General features: G+C 25.9%; 2 protein-coding genes across 4 annotated transcripts in view; both read right to left on the bottom strand.

Annotated features, from left to right (window-relative positions):
• The window catches only part of Asator (tau-tubulin kinase asator), a 492,107-nt gene that overhangs the window by 301,681 nt on the left and 170,875 nt on the right, over positions 1 to 19,551 (bottom strand). The gene's annotated exons all lie outside the window — the stretch shown is intronic.
• LOC142323274 (fatty acyl-CoA reductase 1) overlaps positions 3,757 to 19,551 on the bottom strand; it is a 94,093-nt gene continuing 78,298 nt past the window's right edge. For 2 of the 3 annotated variants that reach the window (XM_075362707.1, XM_075362706.1), the window contains exons 5-9: positions 17,063 to 17,175; positions 15,126 to 15,318; positions 10,899 to 11,141; positions 6,127 to 6,384; positions 3,757 to 3,949 (exon numbers count right to left, since the gene is read on the bottom strand). In XM_075362707.1, coding sequence (XP_075218822.1) covers positions 3,772 to 3,949; positions 6,127 to 6,384; positions 10,899 to 11,141; positions 15,126 to 15,318; positions 17,063 to 17,175 — 985 coding nt within the window. In that variant the 3' untranslated portion in view covers positions 3,757 to 3,771. Of the gene's footprint in view, positions 3,950 to 6,122; positions 6,385 to 10,898; positions 11,142 to 15,125; positions 15,319 to 17,062; positions 17,176 to 19,551 lie in introns of those variants that run through there. The other variant, XM_075362708.1, reaches the window with a different exon arrangement.

Here is a 19,551-nt window from a genome sequence, read left to right as displayed (position 1 = left end):
GTTAACATATATAATATATCTTATTGGTAATTATAAGTAAAAAATATGGTAATGATAAATGGTAAAAATATAACAACTATTACAATCTTAACAATTACACTAAATAATTTTAAATATTCTAAAAAAAGTCATTGCATGTGGTTAATAATCCAGGAGAGGATTTTGGTGGCTAATGCACTTCTTTTAGCAACACTACAAATAAGAATTTAAAAAAGTGGTTTTGTATCTTTATCTATTCATAAACTAAATTTTTATACCTTTCTCAAGATCTTTTGTTTGATTCAGTTTTTGATTTGCAAGATTATTTTTAAGTAGTAACTCTTGTTATTTTATTTTTTTTCAAGTTATATATAAATAATAAAAATTAGTCTTGATATTTGATTTCCATTAAAATCTACTTCCTCAGATAACTAAGAAGACTTTCTTAAAAATGATAAAAATCAACTATTTTAATAAAAGGAAAACAAGATTTATTATCTTGTATTTCTTAAAAATTAATCTAATTTCTATATTTAGAATTACAGGGGGATTATAATGCAGTTTTTCATTACCTGTGATGACTTAACAAAGTGAAAAATATTTTACATAACAGTTTCTAACATTTTTTGCATATATATATATATATTATCCATAAAAAGTATTTATTATAACATAATTATAAGATTAAATACAGTGGGAAGCCAATTATGTCCAACTATTCAGACTGCTTATATCTCACTAGGCAATTTCAAAAAACTAATTTCAAAAACTAATACACTATTTAAAAAAAATCTAAAATGTTATTCATATAAAGCTTTGATTCAACAGGAAATGTATTTCTATTGATCTTTTTTTTTTTACTGGGTTTTTTGTATATTCAATTCATATAGCACAAAACATATGTAAATTTAGGTCTGTATTAAGCAATATAATACACAATAACTTAAAACACTCTTTCTTCAATACATTTTTTAAAAGTTTTTTCTTATAAGTTTTTTAATTTTTTGTCATTTATTACTGTTTCTGGTTTTTTTTCTTCTTTATTGGATTGTACCTATGTTCTCAGTATCTTTAATTTTACTGAACTACATATATTTTTTTATATTTTCGTATTTTTTTTTTATTAAATATGATACCCATTAAACATGAAAGTGATATGTCTAGTACATGTGATAAATGTTTTTTAATTTTCCAGTTATTCAGATTTGACCTTGAAAAGGTCGATCTGGATGTCTGCATTCCATTGTATTTAATTTAATTTTTTTTATAAGAGAAATTTTTCATCTCTTAGAACTTTGAATGCTGAAAAAATTATCTTTATTACCAGAACAGAAAAACAACCTACATATTTATTTATAACAGAATTTTTTATTCTATCAAAAAAACATGTATATACAACTGAAATAATATAGGCTAACCAGTCATGACTGTTGTAGATGCAGACAAATTTCCACAACTCTGGTGACATATACAGCTGGTGCCTGATAAAAATCAGGTTATATGACATTTGTCATATGTATCTCTCTTGTTCATTCAGTCGGTATTTTCATTACCCACTTATATTTTTGAATATGAAATTTATATAATGTGAGAAAGTAAAAGTCTTCAAATCGGTTTAGTTTAATTTTCAAGTTATATGTCATCCACTGGATGCTACACATCACAGTCATTGAGTAAGAAATCATATTCTAAATATGTATAGTAGTAGCATAATATCACAATATATTCCAGTTTTATTGTTACTAGTGTAGATAAGACTGTTAAACTAACAGTTTAAGTCTTTAACTAAGTTTAGACTCTAAACTGCAGTTTTTTAGAAACTACTATGGTACTTTTTTATTTATATTCTTTACAAGTGTCATCTTCTGTATCAATATAAATGTTCAAAAGATGGAGTTTCCATCAAAACATAACTTCTATACATGATATCTGATGTAGCTGAATATAATCTCTATACTATATGGGTATGAGAAAACATTTTGACAGTCTCCTCTGCAATATAATTTTATAGTATGCTAATATTATATTTATAGTACGCAAATATTAAAGAACTTTTAATTTACTTTAAATTAAACTTTTTTTATGAATCAATTATGGATAAAAGAACTTTTTATAATGCGTAAAGGTAAGTACATTAATATGTTGTTATACTACGTTTAATAAATGATCTACAATTCACTTAAAATTGTTACTCTTACTATTATGCTTAATCTAATCATGACAACAATATATGGAAAAATGCTTAACAAACAAAAACTATAAGTTAGTAAGTATAAAATTAATTACATGTATAATAAATTTTATATAAACTTATGAAGATAAATATCATTTATTATTATTTTGATTAATCACTTTAATGGCATAATTACTTAAGGTTAAGGTTATTGAACCCAAATAACATCTATTATAATAATAATATCTACTCCACAGCTTTATAAAATTAAATTAAATTCTATTAAAATTATGTTATAATAAATGGTAAATATAAATTTTAAATAGAATATTTTCATTTGAAATATAGCACAACCTATCTGAATACACAGATGTAGTTTTGTCCATGATGATCAGTAGTGAAAATTATTTAAAACTATGAACTTTTCAATCAATAGAAAAACAAATTTTATAAATATTTTTATTTTGTAAAATATTTTCATTTGCTGTAGTGATCAAGAACAAGACACAAGTCAATAAAAATGTTATATTTATAAAATTTGGTTTGGTGTGTTATAAAAAGTTTCATGTTTTAAGTACTGAATATATTCATTAAAAAACTACATTTTTTGATTATATTTTACAGAACACAATATTTTTGATTTGATTTGTTCTTTTTAGAACCAAAAATGGCACCCAAAATTTGTTAGTACCAAAGAACTGACTTTGTAATCAGCATTATTGATTTTTCCATAAATATACATAACAGTAATAATAGTATAGTCGAGCAAGGTGCAAGTATAGTAAAGTAAGGCGCAAGGCAATAGTATAGTTACAGCAAGGCACCTGTGAAGGAGAGTAGAAATACGGCTGTAAGTAGAGGAAAAAGCGCCTCGCTAGAAAGGCTCACTATACTACTCGTATAATAAAAAAATTAATAAATCTTTGAAAATTAATTATATATGCTTACTTTGTTAAAAATAAGTTTCCACATTTATTAACTGAGTATTTGTGAACTACGTGTATACACCTGGACATTTTGTGTCCCACTTGAGTCATTTGAATCACCGATGAGTAAAAATTCAAAACTAGATTAAAATTCACAGGAATTTTACTCCATTCGTGTTACCACTATTTTAATTAAATGATTTTAAAATTTTATTTATAATTAATTTTTGCAGTTCAAGAAAATACAACTTTATAAAATTAATGATGAAATCGTAGACATTTTATGCAGACACAAACTGTGGTTATTCATAATGACCATGACTAAAATTAATTATATGAACTTTCAAAAATACAGAAGAATGTGTTTTTATGATAATTTAATAATTGTGAAGTATGCTTAGTAAATAACAAAGATACATGTCACCAAAATAATTTCCATTGTTATTAAAATACTGACAAGATAAATTCTTCAAGTATGCTTTTCTAGCTTACTTTTATACCTCTTTAAGATGGTTTTATTTAACTTGTAATATTAAAACATTTACTAGATACAGTTGTAGTAACAGTACACGTAATTATTAACTTATTTTTGTAAATAAGTTTGTTAAAACTGTAATTAACTATATTATAAATTAATAAATTGAATATATATATATATATATATATATATATTCAATTTATATATATTAAATATTACAAGTCTTTAATTGATTTACTGTCATTATTACCAAAAAAGATGTGTGAGAAACCATGTTCAACCATGTGAAAAAGACCTAGTAAAAAATTAATGATGGATCCAGAGTATGATGTAAAGAACCATAACATTAAACCATAGAAAACACATCTGGCAAAAACATCCACCCAGTACATTCTGAAAAAAAAAACAAAATTAAATTAAATTACATACACTTAAGTTTTGCCTATTGAACAGAGACATTGTATATAATGCATTTTTTCTCTATACAAAGGAATACATTATTTTTTGCTTTGTATTTTTATACTATTTATCCCAGTCTTTCCTGTAGTTGTATTTGCAATGATATTGCCTTCTAAGAGTCACTTTTTCTGAAGTATTGATGTTCACAGTACAGTAAATCCCTATGCTGAATAGGGTGAAGGTTTCACAAAGTACGTTTGAATATCACTGGCATTTTGGTGAGCTTGGTATGATGACATATAACAAATTGCTCAAAGAAAAAAGCAATTAGGCAACAAGAAACTGCAGTAGTCACCACTTTCTCTTGTAAGCCAGGTATGGGATACACTCTTAAACGCAGTTACAGTACTTTTTGTCTCAGATAATTGCATGTGGGTCATTAATGAACCACCTTAATTGTATTCTTTTATCAAATAATTTATTGGCCATTGTATCATTTCTGTAAATTGTGCACATAAATAAGGATTTTGAATTATTAAACTCCATGTAGTATCAAATAAAATCATCATCATCATATTGTTAAATGCTCTGAGGTAAGTTCTTGCATCTTATCCTTCTCCATTCTCAAACTCATCTTGACTATAAAAAGTGCATTTTAATTTGCATATATGAAGTTCTGTAAAGAAAATGGAGAAAGGCTAGGACCTTTCCAGTAAGTAGTGCTTATCACTCAGGAGAAAAACTATGAAAATAACTATGGTGAACTATGGAAGAGCAATGAAAAACAACCACTGAAAAATACTATAGAAGAAGGATATCCTGATTGGTACAGCAAATATGATGATGTTGATTGGAAGGGTTTATGAACTGATAGATACTATAGTTAAAAAAAAATGTTGGTTTCCTGGGTGTAGATTTCATGTGGAATAAGAGGCTTGGCATTACCCAGTGGTACCTCAGCCACTAGTTTGTCTTTTTTGCATCCTAAGAAATAGACAGGTAGAAAACAGACTCCTTCTACATTTCACTAGAACTGGAAAAAGGGAAGGAAAATTATAATAGCAGAGAAAACTAAGAAAAACACACAAGGTAGTGACTGAATAGAGATTTTTATATCTATTGGAAAAAGAAGACTTGACAAATTTGAAATTAGACAAGGCCAGGAGTAGATAAGGTTTCCATCAAAATGTTGAAGGAAGAAGGAATTATTTGAAAGGGGTTATTACACACAACTTTTAGAGCTTCATGACACATAGCAGTGGTAGAGGACTGGAGAAAAGGTGTTATAATACCAATACTTAAGAAATGGGAAAATAGAACTGTAAATTAAAGAGATCACCTTACTGCCTCATATAATTAAATTTTATGAGGGGATATTAGAGAAAAGGATTAGGGGAAGTTGAAGTAGACGTGGGCTCAAGGAAGGAGATTCATTCATGGAATCAGTGAATAATGCAATTTTTTTCTTAAAGCAGATATTCAAAAAGATATAGGGGTGATGTAAAAGGTTGGTGTGGTATTTCTTTGTATTGAAACAGCATATGATAGAATTTGACAGAGAAAGTAAGGATGGAGCTATGTAAAAAAGGTCTTAAAGAAAAAATTGTCAGAATGGTTCAGACAATGTATGAAGCAAGTGTGAACTATTTAAAAGTGTTAGGAATACTGGATTTATGTGAAGTAAAAATTGAATATCTACTGGTAATCTGTTATCAACACTGCATTTATTATTATTATTATTATGAATGGGATTCAAAAAATATGAAACAAGGGAAAAGAATAAAGATATGGCAAGCTTGGGGCAATCCAGAAGATGACTGAGGAAATGATTATTGAATAGAATTGAAGTAAAAGATTTTTGAAATGGAATTTCACAGTGGAAATATTGGTGCAAAGTAGATAAAAAACAGAAAAAAGATCCAATGTATAACATTGAACAAAAGATGTTAGAACAGATTACCTGGGTGTTAGGTTTCATGTTCTCCCATGGTGATAGCAAATCATGAGGAAACTTGGAATCGGTGATTATAAATTTTTGTAATTGTAAGTTTATCTAGAAAACTTTTTCTGGGTAGAGCACTATATTAAGATATAAAATGCTTTCATGAAAATCTGAACTAGCAAGTTTTTATCCAATAATATTTTTTTTTTTTATTCAAAGGTATACTTACATTTTCATATGCCTACGTGCTGCAGGAAGCGTTTCAGGCATTTCTTTCAGAATGTAGATTCGAGCAGCCAGTATACAGTCTTCAAAATATTTATACAAATCCATATCTTCTCCATCAATTTTATACTCAAATCTTTCTCGTCTATTCATTATTTTCCGCATATAATGTATCTGGTCATTTCTAAATTCCCACTGGTTGTTAGCATAGTACTCAAATACTTCAAAGCCTTTATTTATACGCTCTTGTACACGGCACAATCTAAAAATAAAAATTGAAGTATAGCAATCATGGTTTTTTTTATTAAAATACAATATGTTATTTTTATTAAAAGAAATTTGATTAAACTAATTTTTGTTAAATGCATTCAAAAATACAAAAATTTATTTTTTTCAATAAAGAATATTTAATCATCTCACATAATATTTAGAATTCTTCCTTGAATATTTTATTTATCAAAACTGAGTTTTTCCAATTTTGAACATATATATATATATATATATATATATATAATTTTTTTTAAACTTAATTCTTTTAAGAATCATACTCCTCTGAACTATATACAAATATATTTATTTTATTAGATCAACCAAAGTACAGAATAGATAAAGTACGGTAACTTACCTTATTCCACTATATATGCAGGAGTGCTTTCACGATTTACTCACATCATCAGCTGCATTATATTTTCATATATTCATCTCAAATTCCATAACAACTTCATAAATATAATAACATATCATGCATTTATTTATTTTATTTAAAATTTAAAACCTTTAATCTTTTTATTTTTTTTTTATTTTAAACTTTTATTCAGTTAAATTAAAAATTAAACAAAATTTAAAAATATGAAAAATTAATTAAAATTAACATTAAAAATTAAATTGTAGAAGTTGTTTTTAACATATGTAAAAATATGACTGACGTCAAGGCATAAAATCAAATTAAAATTAAAAATTAAAATCAAATAAAAATAATTTTAAGTAAAGCAATTATGCATGTTGTCCACTTAATTGAACTTACTTTACTATACTCAGAGCAAATAAGGAGTATAGTAAAGTAAGTTCAGTTAAATGGACAACATGCATAATTGCTTTACTTGAAGTTATTTTTATTTGATTTTAATTTTAATTTGATTTTATGCCTCGATGTCATATTTTTACATATGTAAAAAAAGATTTTTACAATTTAATTCTTTATTTTTATTTTAATTAATTTTTCATATTTTTAAATTTTAAATAAAATAAATGTATGATATGTTATATTTTATGAAGTTTGTAATGTAATTTGCGATGAATGCATGAATACATAATGCAGCTGATGATGCGAATAAATCACAAAAGCGCTTCTGCATATATACTGGAATAAGGTAAGTCATCCTACTTTATTTATTCTGTACTTTGGTTGATCTAATAACATAAATATATAAATATATTTTTTTTTTTTTAAAGAAAATTTTATGTTGATATTATATCAGGTTTTTTGATGTAAAAAATAAGTATTGATATTTAGATACACTATTAATACTCATTTAATTGTCTTCTTTTCTTAAAACTATTCAAGTATTATGCAATCAGTGTTATTATTTAATTCACATAGTATTATTTTCTTATAGTATTGAGACATCAATAGTTTACTTATGACAATATAACTACTTGTATATATATATAAAACATTTTTTTTTTACTTTAGTGGTATCATAATTTAAATATATTAATAACAAATAATTTTCCAACTGAGATTAGAAACAATATTTAAATAATAACTGTACTTTTAAACAGAAACAGGAATTATATTGTAAATGATACTTCATAATCTGATATGTGACACTGCAGCAGCATTGTAGAAAAAGAAATCAATATAAGATCTATAATATCCATTCATTCTATACTTTAAATGAATACCATAATGTTATAATTTGTTTTATTGTGTAATGGTAATACAGTGGAACTGCTGAAAATTAGTTCCACTGATAATTAATTAGAACTGTGATTAATAGTTATTTATATTATGTTCCAAGTATATTAATATTATTCAATAATTTATTAAAATGTATTAAAGTTCTTCATTTATTATGGTACCACCCAGTATAATTCAATTCAATAGCCTCTTCATGTGCAAAGTCGACAGATCAATCCCTAACTCTTCTAGTTAAATTTTACCATTACTGTTTGTTTGTAAATTGGTTGAAATTATCTCATGGTCACTGTTTGCTGTTGTTTCTAGTTGATAACATATCCTGTGACCTGATGAACCTAGGATATAATACAACTGCATGTACTCTGTGATTTCATGAACAAGAGATGAAGTTTTGTTGACCTCAAATAAATAAAACTACACCATATGTTCCAGATACTTCTGAATCATAACACAGCTCTATCACTCACTGCTACTACTCTCAATCTTTTACATGTGTTTAGATTTCCTTGATTTATTTTACTTTCCAAAATGCATAAATTATTAAAAAATAAAGCATAACTTTTACAATTTATTCTGTTTGAAGATAATGAATTGTAAACACGTCAGTTTAGCTCATTGGCTTTCTTCTGTTGCATTAGTAATGACTGAGCTATTAGTTCTATCAGCTGTTGATTTAAAATCAATCACTTCTGCTATCTTTAAATACATACAAAAATTAATTTAACTTACTAAATGGAAGGTGAAAAAAATCCTTAAAATAAGAATATAGTCAAATATAATCTCATCTTATATCTTATGTACATTACAAATTCGTAATGTACATAATTTTACATCTATTTTCTTTTATTTTTAAAAATTTACTATAACTATGAAGAATATAATTTACACCATATCATGAAGGTTGTTGTTGTACATATATGTGTAATGAGATACATGAGATGAATCGAGTGACGTGTTCTTCTATAGTAGTGAATGTTGCCTACATTTTTGCAGGCTTGTCATAAAATTACATAATAGTATTTAGTTCAGTAAAGAAGGCGATGGGAGTTTAATTCATTCCTCAATTTCCTTCACAAGCATGAAATTGAATACTTGTTTGTCTTTGAAATTGTTATGCCATTCATTGACTTTGTTTCATACCAGGTTATGTCACCTAACATATATGTAAGGAAATGTTATGAAATTCTTTCTTAAGTGTTATACATATTGTAGTAATTTTAATCTAAATGAACATTTGTGAAGGAATACCAATTCTGATTTTTAAAATTTTTTATTATCCATGTCCAGGTTAAGGGGAACAAAGATTGTTAATTTCATACTGTTCCAGAAGATGATTTATAACTGATATTTGGTAGAACATTAATTATTGCAGTGCTGTTTCATCATTATTAAATTTCATTAAAATTTTATATAAATTCTTATTTATAACGTATAAATATTATACTATATAATATTAATATAATTAATAGTGTAAGTATAATTAATATACTACATACATACATAATATTATACTTTATAATAGAGATTACTCAATGATGTATTTTTATCTGTGGTTTTCTGTCAATGCTGAATGAATCATTTTTTAAAAGATTGCTCTAACAATGGGCTAACAGCATTTTTTCTAATTTTTCAGTAAAATAAAGAAAAACTTTTAGTAAAAAAATGTGATTTAATAGATTTTTAATACATTTTCAGAGTTGAACTATAACAGAATAATTTGTGTAACAAATTTAACAAAATTTATTCATGTAACAAAATTTAATCAACTTTTAATTAATGGCTAATACAGAAATACATTTCAGTCAGTATTTGCCACTACAAAGACAGTTCTAATATTACTAGAATAAACATACTCTCCACTATAGTACTGATACTTTGTATTCCTTCCAAATAGTTGGAAGACCAGTAGTTTCCAACTAGAGTTAACTAGTTACCTCAACAAAAGACTTAGCAGGATCCTGGAAGCAACTGAAGGGTATGAAATAAGATAAAACACTCATGGCCAAAGCTGTATTTAATAAAATTGTTCCTGTAAATCACTGATATTGTACAACAATGGGTGCATTTTACTACATGCTGTTGTAAGTTTTTAGTTGCTGATGATTACAGTAGCTATCATTTAAAAAAATTACAAAATCTAATAAAATTATCTTAAAAAATAAAAAAAGGTATTACATAACAATTTATCAATTTTTTTAATTCTAAGCTTGATAATTTTATTTATCAATTTTTATCATATAAGCCAATATCATAAAGCTACAAAAAAAGTTATAGTAAATCAAATTTCAAATATTTTTTCCAACTCTGTGCTGTTACATCATTTATAGACAAGAGTAAATATATAACTGCAACCTACTCTGGACTTCAGGTATGTAAATCTTGCACTTTATATTTATTATCTTGTTTATGTGTCCACTAAAACATCAGAGTCTAATTATATCTCATTTTCAGCAATTCATTTTCTTTATTGATACTTCACGTTCAGTACTACATACTTAATTACATTCTTCAGATAATAATTTGTTTTTGTTGATTTTATTAATTCTATTAAAATCTTTTGTAAAGGGGAAGATGTGAAAATGTTTTCTAGACTCTTCATACTAAAAATTAAATTATTGTAAGTCTTAAATCCAAAGGAATTGCCTGACTTACTGAGATGGAAAGAACCTATCACCTGCCATGTAATTTAAGATCTGACACACTCTTTTGCTTCCTCATAACTGTGTAATGGTTTATGGAAGTCCAGGTGGGATTAATGAGACCATATGCACCTCAAAAAATGCACAATTTTTATATCATAATATTACAAAAAAACCATTATATAATATAGATATGTATATAACTGAATTACTAACACTGGTTTGTGGCCTGACAAAACAATAATTGTGTCAAGAAAATATGCAGGTAGCATATGAAAGAAGAATACACATATTTGATGGAGAAGTTTTGATTTTTTCATAGATCCTCCTGGATACCAAACAGCATTATTCAATGGAATTTTTTCTGTCACTATTTGTTTTCCCATATCAATTATTTCTTGCCAAGAAACTTGCCATTCCATGCTAGATGTTAAATGAGCAATTGTTCGTTTCCTATCACTGAAATACATTAAAAAAAATTAATTTTAACAATTTTCATAGTAAATTTATAGTATAAGTTCCTGAAAATGAAATTTTATTTGTTCATAAGAATATGACCATTTTATTACATCTTTATGTAACAACCTTCTTTTTATTTGCTTTCTCATTAATATTTCAAATATTTGTGCAAAATATACATTTATCACATAGAATCACATAGTAGAACACCTCCACAGAACCATATCATTAATTCTGCATTAATATACATTTGCATTATAATCATGTATTCTTTCTTCTTCAGTTATCTACATATAATTTTTTTTTGTTTTGAAAAATAACAAAAACAATGCAAGTTTATGAAAATGTATTTGTAACATATTTAATAAATGTTCTGTCAGCAGTCATTGTGTGTAGCTGTTAACTATAGAACGAAGATAAAACAGTGACTCTATCCATATGTTTTAAACAAAAACTAAAGTGCTACACTAAGTGTGCTACACTATAATCTTGTTTTATTTAAAATGAGGGGGGAAATATCTGACTTAATCAAAGGGGGTTTCTCTTATGTAGGTTCTCAATTGATTTTTTTCTCTCTCAAGCCCTTAATTATCAAAATTTATATAAACATAAACTTCTCAGTAAGTGATGTAGTATCTCACTTGCTTTTTATTTATTATTTCTGGAGTTCATTTAGAAGTATAACTCCATCAAGGAAATGCGTGTTTACTATGCACCTTGATGTTTGTTTGAGTCAGCTGGTTAAAAACAGACAAATCATTCTAAAATTTATGGGGCTGTAAACAAATAATTCAATATAAAAAAATATAATCTTTTCCATTGTTCAGATTAATCCACAATATTGAATTAATCTATTTAGCAATATAGATACTTGGCAAAATTTTTAATATAGGTATTTGGTTAGCAAAATTATCTGAATTTGCTCTCTTCTAATGGCCAACCAACAGATTGTAACCATGTATTAAATGAAAACTGAGTGCTCTTAAAATTTTCAAGTTTAATAATATATTACTCTCACTTCTGTTGCAAAATTAAATACTTCAAGAAAATAAAAAGAAGCACAAATTTATTTTAGATGTAAAGTTTTCTTGTTTACAATATTTCATTCACTAGCATATTTAATAATAACAATATTTGCCTTCATAAAATGCACTAGAATATTATGAACTAGTAGTGATGTAACCTGGGAAATGCACTGATTAAAGCATAAAGAGTAAAAACAATGATTCTAGTTTGTAGTTTATGAACAATAATAAAATATGATATGTAAAAAGAAAACACAGATGATTTGTCAATCTCTGAGACTAATAATTTTATTTATTTGTTAAAAACAGAAACAAAACATATAAATAAAACATTATAAATACATCAATATTATATAGAATTCATTATTACAGAAATAAAAATAAAATTTTTTCTCCTAAATTTATAATACGAGTATTCTTATGAACAGACATAGTTGGCTCAAGTTTTTTTACATCAATGACCTTTGGTTTAAATTAGTTACTATGGTTGGGGGTTGATAGTTTATGTACTGAGGTGTATGGTGGTAGAATTGAAATATGGCAAAAGAAGGAGATTTATTTAGTAAAAGCACTTCAGAAAATTGATTCTAAATAAATTAAAATAAAAGATTATTTTACATTCGAAAAGTGGGTTCTTCAGAAGTTTTATAGTAGTAGTTCACACTAGATCTGGAACAGATTAATTGAACAAGGTTTACAAGCTTGTTGCTAGAAGAGATTCTCATCATCTCCAGGAAGGAGTGTGGTTAAGAATGACAGAGGTACAGAGTTTTATTTTACATATGAGTACATTACATTTATCATGAATAAATGAAATTGTGTCTTCTAGGTCAAGTTGGTAAGACTACGAGCATTGGGCAATACATACATATGAGCAAGGGTGAAGGGCTTCAAAGTGAAGGTAATCATGATCAAACTTCTGTGTTGTGTATTTTTTGTGTACAGTAGCAATTCACTTATTCATAAGAGTGATTTATTTTATAATTTTTTTTATTTTTGGCACACAGGTATTTCAGATGGACACATCAACTGAAATGAACTTATGACTGGTTATGTATAAGGGAATTTGATAAGGTTTATGTAGAAACACCTATTTCGAAGTGCACATATAATGACTATGTTAAGTATTAAATTTACACAAAATAATCAACTGGACCATTGTATTCAATAATCTCCAATTGTAATTATTCTGTTTTAATCCCTTTTTTTTAATAATCAAGAATAGAATACTATCTACTTAACTGGATTGTCAGTATTCTATATGCAAGTTTTCAATACTATATAAAAAATAACACACATGCATGCGCATACAGGCACACACACATGCACACACACACACATACACACACATATAGTTTTTATAAGTTACATTAAAATCAAAATGCACTAAAGAAAATACTTATAGTTTTGTTTTTCTGAAAAAATTATTTTATTTGTGTAATTTAGATTTAATTTCAACTAAAGAAGGAAACTGAATTGTTTTAATTTTTAATTTTTTTTGTGCATACCACAAAATTTAAAAAAATTACATTTTTAATTTTATGTTTTTCAATTAGTCTCTGCAATTAGGTGTATTAATAAATGTTCAGAAAATGTGATGACGACCATTACATGAAATTTTAAAAAATTGCTTATTTTAATTTTTAATTTTTATTTTTTAAAATAATTATATTGAGCGATAGTTCTGAAGCCATTGAAATAAATTTTGGACAGAATACATTAAACCAACAATCAATCAAATTGCTTAATTCCAAAATATTCTGAACACAAAAACCAAACAGTGGTTGGAAGAAAACATTGCGAGTCAACACAATCATTTTTGAGAATTAGATTTCTTTTAAAATAAGAGTAAAAATAATAACATAAGTATGTTTTGTCCGTGATGGTCAATGATGAAGATTTTTAAAAAACATAAATTTTTGAAATTATGAACTGAACTAAATTTTACAGGAAAAAGTTTTTAACAATTTAATTAAAAATGTTTTCAGTTATCTTTGAGACCATCTTTTAGTGACTCTTCTTAAATCATTGATAAAATGATAATTCCATCTAAGATAGCTATTAATAGCTATTTACTACAAAATATTGGTTCAGAGTGTCATTTTAAAAGTTTGCATTTTTAAAACCTTCACCGTTAATCATATTATTTTTCTCAATTAAAATAGTCAATCTGATAATAATTCCTAAAATAGTAAATAGTATTTTAAATAGTATAAAAAAGTATTTTAAATAGTATTTTAGTAAATAGTAATAGTAAATAGTATTTTATTATTAAAATAGTAAAATAATTCTTGTATTTTACTTGGAATAATATATTTTTTAACAGTTATAATTGAAAACTGACAAATTATGCATGATCAAAACTTACACTAAATTGATTACTACATTATATATATATATAAAGTGAGGTCATTTTATCGTGCACATCATGTTACTATACACTATAATTCCACTACGGACTATAATACAGAGATACTCACATTTGATTTGATTCACTGAATATAGTTATGCGCAACTGGTAATGTCTTACAGCAAGTGTTGGAAATTTCCACCTTCCACCTTCCTGAAGGCAGGTTCAAACCCTTCATACCATATTTTTTGAGATGAATAACATTAGCCTTGATGTCCTACAAAGGGTGTCAAAAAGGGTTCAGAACTCCCTTCAGGAAAATGGTGGACATTTCCAACACTTAGTTGTGCATAACTACATTCCATAAATCAAATCAAATGTGAGTATCTCTGTATTATAGTCCGTAGTGGAATTATAGTCCACAGTATCATGATGTGCACAATAAAATGATCTTACAATTTAATACGGGTAGAAATGAACAAGAAATTTTAAACAAAGTTTCTATCACTTATGTGCTGTCATTGAATCTTTACAGAAAATACCAAAATTTAAATACAAAATTAAAATATTTTCTTAATAATTGTTATTTTTTTTTATTCATCAACTTACTTTAGACCTAAGAAATTCCATGTTGATAGAAGAATTCCATTTACAGTGATATCAACTGGTAAATAATCTGCATAACCCTGATTATCACAGTACATACTACGAATTACACCTTTTCCAGCTCCTATAAGAAGACCTGTTGGCCCATTGATATTATCCGTCCATCCAGGTAGTGGCTCTTTCCATATGGGTATAACTAAAACAAATAATTTAAAATACTATTTTGTAATATAAAATTGGACTTATTACTACTATTGTAATATAAAAATGTTCATTTTATCTATTTAAGAAGTTTAAATCAGTTTAAGAAGAAAAATGAGTAAAAAAAGTTTAAAAAATATAATTAAATAATTTATATCCCTAAGTTGTAATAAATTCAGTAATCTTCCTTTTAAACATCCTTTACAGAGCTGTGTAGAAGAATGAAAATAGTTTGATCCAGTTATATATTTTTGTTCAAGTTTAAATAGTTCATAATCATAATAGAAGATTACTAAAGGTTAAAGTCATGTCAGATGATTCTATCTTAGAATTAAGTCAGGTTCTGCATGAAAGAATTATAGAAGTTTCACACATGATAGTTTGAATTTTGAAGATTAATACCAAAGAAACATATAAATCACTTTTATTAATGCACTCGCATTTCAATTTTATCAGCAGAAAAATCATTATTAAGGGTTAAAACTAATTAATTAACTTAATTTAATTAACTAATTAGTTAATTTAAAACAAAAATGTAATTCTTTCTCATTTTATGACAAAAAACTAATGATTATATCAACAAAACTATAATGAAAAATTAAATATAATAATTATAAAGTTGATAAATTATTGTTTTTGAATAGACTACTTAACAAACTGCGAAATATTTTACAGTTTGTTTTAAATGAAAACATACATGATAGCACTAGCTTGGTATTTATTAATGCACAAGTACATCATGTCTTCTGATAATCTTTTAATATACTACTATCATAATTTTATATAAAAAAAGGTAGCCTTCAAATATTCACTATAAGAAGTACAAATGATGTCATATTATTTGGAATTTATTAGATTTACACTCAGATTTAGTGTGAATCATTTTTTTATTAATTTTATACTGATGTAAAATAACATGTACTTGCATAAAGTTTATTTGTGAGATAAAATTCATATCCAGTTATTTAATATTTGATTCTAATTTATTATATTTATTTATAATACGTAATTGTAACAAATTATTATAATAAAAAAACAAATCAAATTCAATAATAAAGTAATAAGAAAATTATTACATAAAAGAACAACAAATTTGATATGTGATCCACTGGTGTAGCATAATTCAGTCAATTTACATACTACTTCAATCATCTATCTTGCTAAAAGTTATTCAAGTCATTTTTAGATCCAAAATAACATTTACTGTTGACTAATTTTTCACAAATTTAAATATTTTTCCTTCAATTTGAAACTTTCTGAGAAAAATCAGAAAAAATAAATCATAATATTAAAAATATGCTTTTCTATTAATGTATAAAACAGTTTTAACTATTTATGACATGGTGTTACTTAATACAGAGAGATATAAAATACAATATCATAAAGGGAAGAAATTGGTTTTACTGAGTTCTTTATTGATAATAGAAGGAGTAAGGGGTCCAGTTTAATCAGTAAGTTCAGCTACTAGTTAGGCTTATTGTGTAACCCTCCTGACAAATTTTCCATATCATTAAGGAAGCACTGCCCCACTGGCTATCACAGGTGGAGCATAGCACTGCAAGTGAGCCATTATTGAGGCTCACACAAACTCTCTCCCACAGTAGGGCATATTGAAGAAACATAGAAGAACTGCTTCGAGGATTAGAGTATTTTACTAGTTTACAATTTTTATTATTATCAGAACAAGAAAAGTATTAATAAAAATGTTTACAAAAATTAATGACAATGTTAATAATTACCTATTGATGGTCGCAAAATAATTATTGGTAGACCTGCATTCATTTCTTGCACAGCAAGTCCTTCTGATAAGCATTTTGTATAGGCATATGAATTTGGAAAATGTCCAAGAATTCTGAAAAAAAGTATTATTTCATGGGTTAAAGAAATGTATACATGTTAATACAGTATACCGGGTGATCATTAGAAAAGTTACCACATTCATTATTCAATAGCTATCAGTCGCATCATATTTCTGTTTGCAGGCTAGGCATGTATACCATTCTCAGGGGGAATTATTTTCAAAGGGGTGAAACCCACTCTCTCTGCTACACCTACCCCAACTCAAAAATCTTAAATGGAAATGGAAACATTTAATTACATTAATTGACAACCCAAAAAAAAAAATAATTTTGATGAAAATAAAATAAAAATCCGCTTACCCCTTCGCTTGGTAGGTGTGAAAAACCATTTGCGGTAGTACTTTTTTAAATTTCAGTCCAACAAAAATAACTATAGAATTATCGGATATTACTTCTTAAACCATTTTAAATAATCATAATCTGTGGGTTAAAACTGTGAAAATTATTTATTAAATTACCAACACAAAATTTCGCAGTTAAAGTTTTCTAAATTTTCAAGGGTTGAAAACTTACTTTTTTAAATGAGATGATGTAGCTTGTGACCTCATTCAAAGGCCCTTTGAAGGGCAAGTAATTTGGTAAAAATAAAATAAAAATTGGTTAACTGGTATTGAAGTTATGATTAAAAACGTGTTTTTTTTATGTTATATTGGGATACAGTATTACTGACCTAAAACATTAGGTCTGAAATCATTCGTTCTTGTTAAAAATATGGGTATTAGGTTTCTTCAGCATTAAAAAAATGTACTAATAAATACAGCATTATCCGATAATTCTATAGTTATTTTTGTTTGACTGAAATTTAAAAAAGTACTACCGCAAATGAGTTTTCACACCTACCAAGCGAAGGGGTGAGCGGATTTTTATTTTCTTTTCATCAAAATTATTTTTTTTTGGGTTGTCAATTAATGTAATTAAATGTTTCCATTTCCATTTACGATTTTTGAGTTGGGATAGGTGTAGCAGAGAGAGTGGGTTTCACCCCTTTGAAAATAATTCCCCCCCCCCCCCAAACCGAGAATGGTATACATGCCGACAAACAGAAATACGATGGAACTGATAGCTGTTGAATAATAAATGTGCTAACTTTTCAAATGATCACCCAGTATACCAAATCCCTATTCATTTAGATTTTATTAACTGAATTAGTATAAATATAATTTTTAATTAATACCATCAATCAAAAAATGTAATCATCAGTAACAGTAATTACCTACATAAAAGGTAGTATCCTTAACAGGTTTTATTTTAATTAGCTTCTATATTTCTTTAACATTAATCACATCAACATCAAACTATATTAGCAATATAGCTATCAAAATTCTAAACTTAAAGTTATAGGTGTAATAATTTTATTATTTTTAAAAGTTTACTGTAATAGCCTTGTATCAATATTTTAGTATGTGACTAATAATAAATATCTACAATGTCATTAATTCACTTCCATTTTTAAATTTAACAATAATTTTCTAAATATACAGCATTTACTAGTACAAAAAAAGAATGCAAGATATATTTTCTACCAGCTGGTTTAAATATTAGAATATGAAGTATTTTTATTTATTAAACTTTTGTGCATACTGAAAATTATTTTACTGAATGCTGAACTGGTTGATCAGTAACTGACTTTTTCATTAATTGTTATTTCAGTATCAATACTTCTATAATTTAAATTTATGTTGGTGGTTCAGTTATTTAGTTTTTTATTGTTCTGCTCATAGTAGGTATAAAGCTTATTTAAACAAAATAAAATATTAATAAATACACACACCCATTTATATATATATATATATATATATATAATTTATAAGAATAATTTATAATACTTATTTTATTCATATAACTACATGAATGAAATAAGTTTTGTTCACTTATTTTTATTAACTATCACATCTCCACTTAACTTTCTAATTATTAACAACATTAAATTTGTTTTCTATTTCTCTTTTTATTTGTGTTACAAGTAAACTAAATTGTTAATATTATATGTTTATATTTTTTCTATTCTAAAATTAAAAATAACTTTTATTAATTGGTTTTAGAATATCATAATTGTTTTTTTTTTTATTATTATTATTAAAATTCTATTTTGATTTAAATTCAGTGTTAAAATACATTTAATGACAAATCTATGATAGAAAATTAATTTGTTGTATCTATTAAATATGAACTTCAAAATTATGTTGTTTCTGTGTTATGAAACCCTTACTGTAGTATCCAATTTCCAAATTTACAATGATCCTGTCTATCTGACAATGGAACATCTTCTTGGATATTACCAATCCATGACCTACCTTTCCTTTTTTCATCTATTTTTTTCATCATGGTTTTCTTCTTTAATGTACACATTCCAGAATCATAGTTTATCA

This window comes from Lycorma delicatula, chromosome 4 (genome assembly GCF_047948215.1).
Source record: "Lycorma delicatula isolate Av1 chromosome 4, ASM4794821v1, whole genome shotgun sequence".
NCBI lineage: Eukaryota > Metazoa > Arthropoda > Insecta > Hemiptera > Fulgoridae > Lycorma > Lycorma delicatula.
The sequence above is the reverse complement of the archived record's forward strand: the minus strand, read 5'-3'. Positions and strand labels throughout refer to the sequence as shown.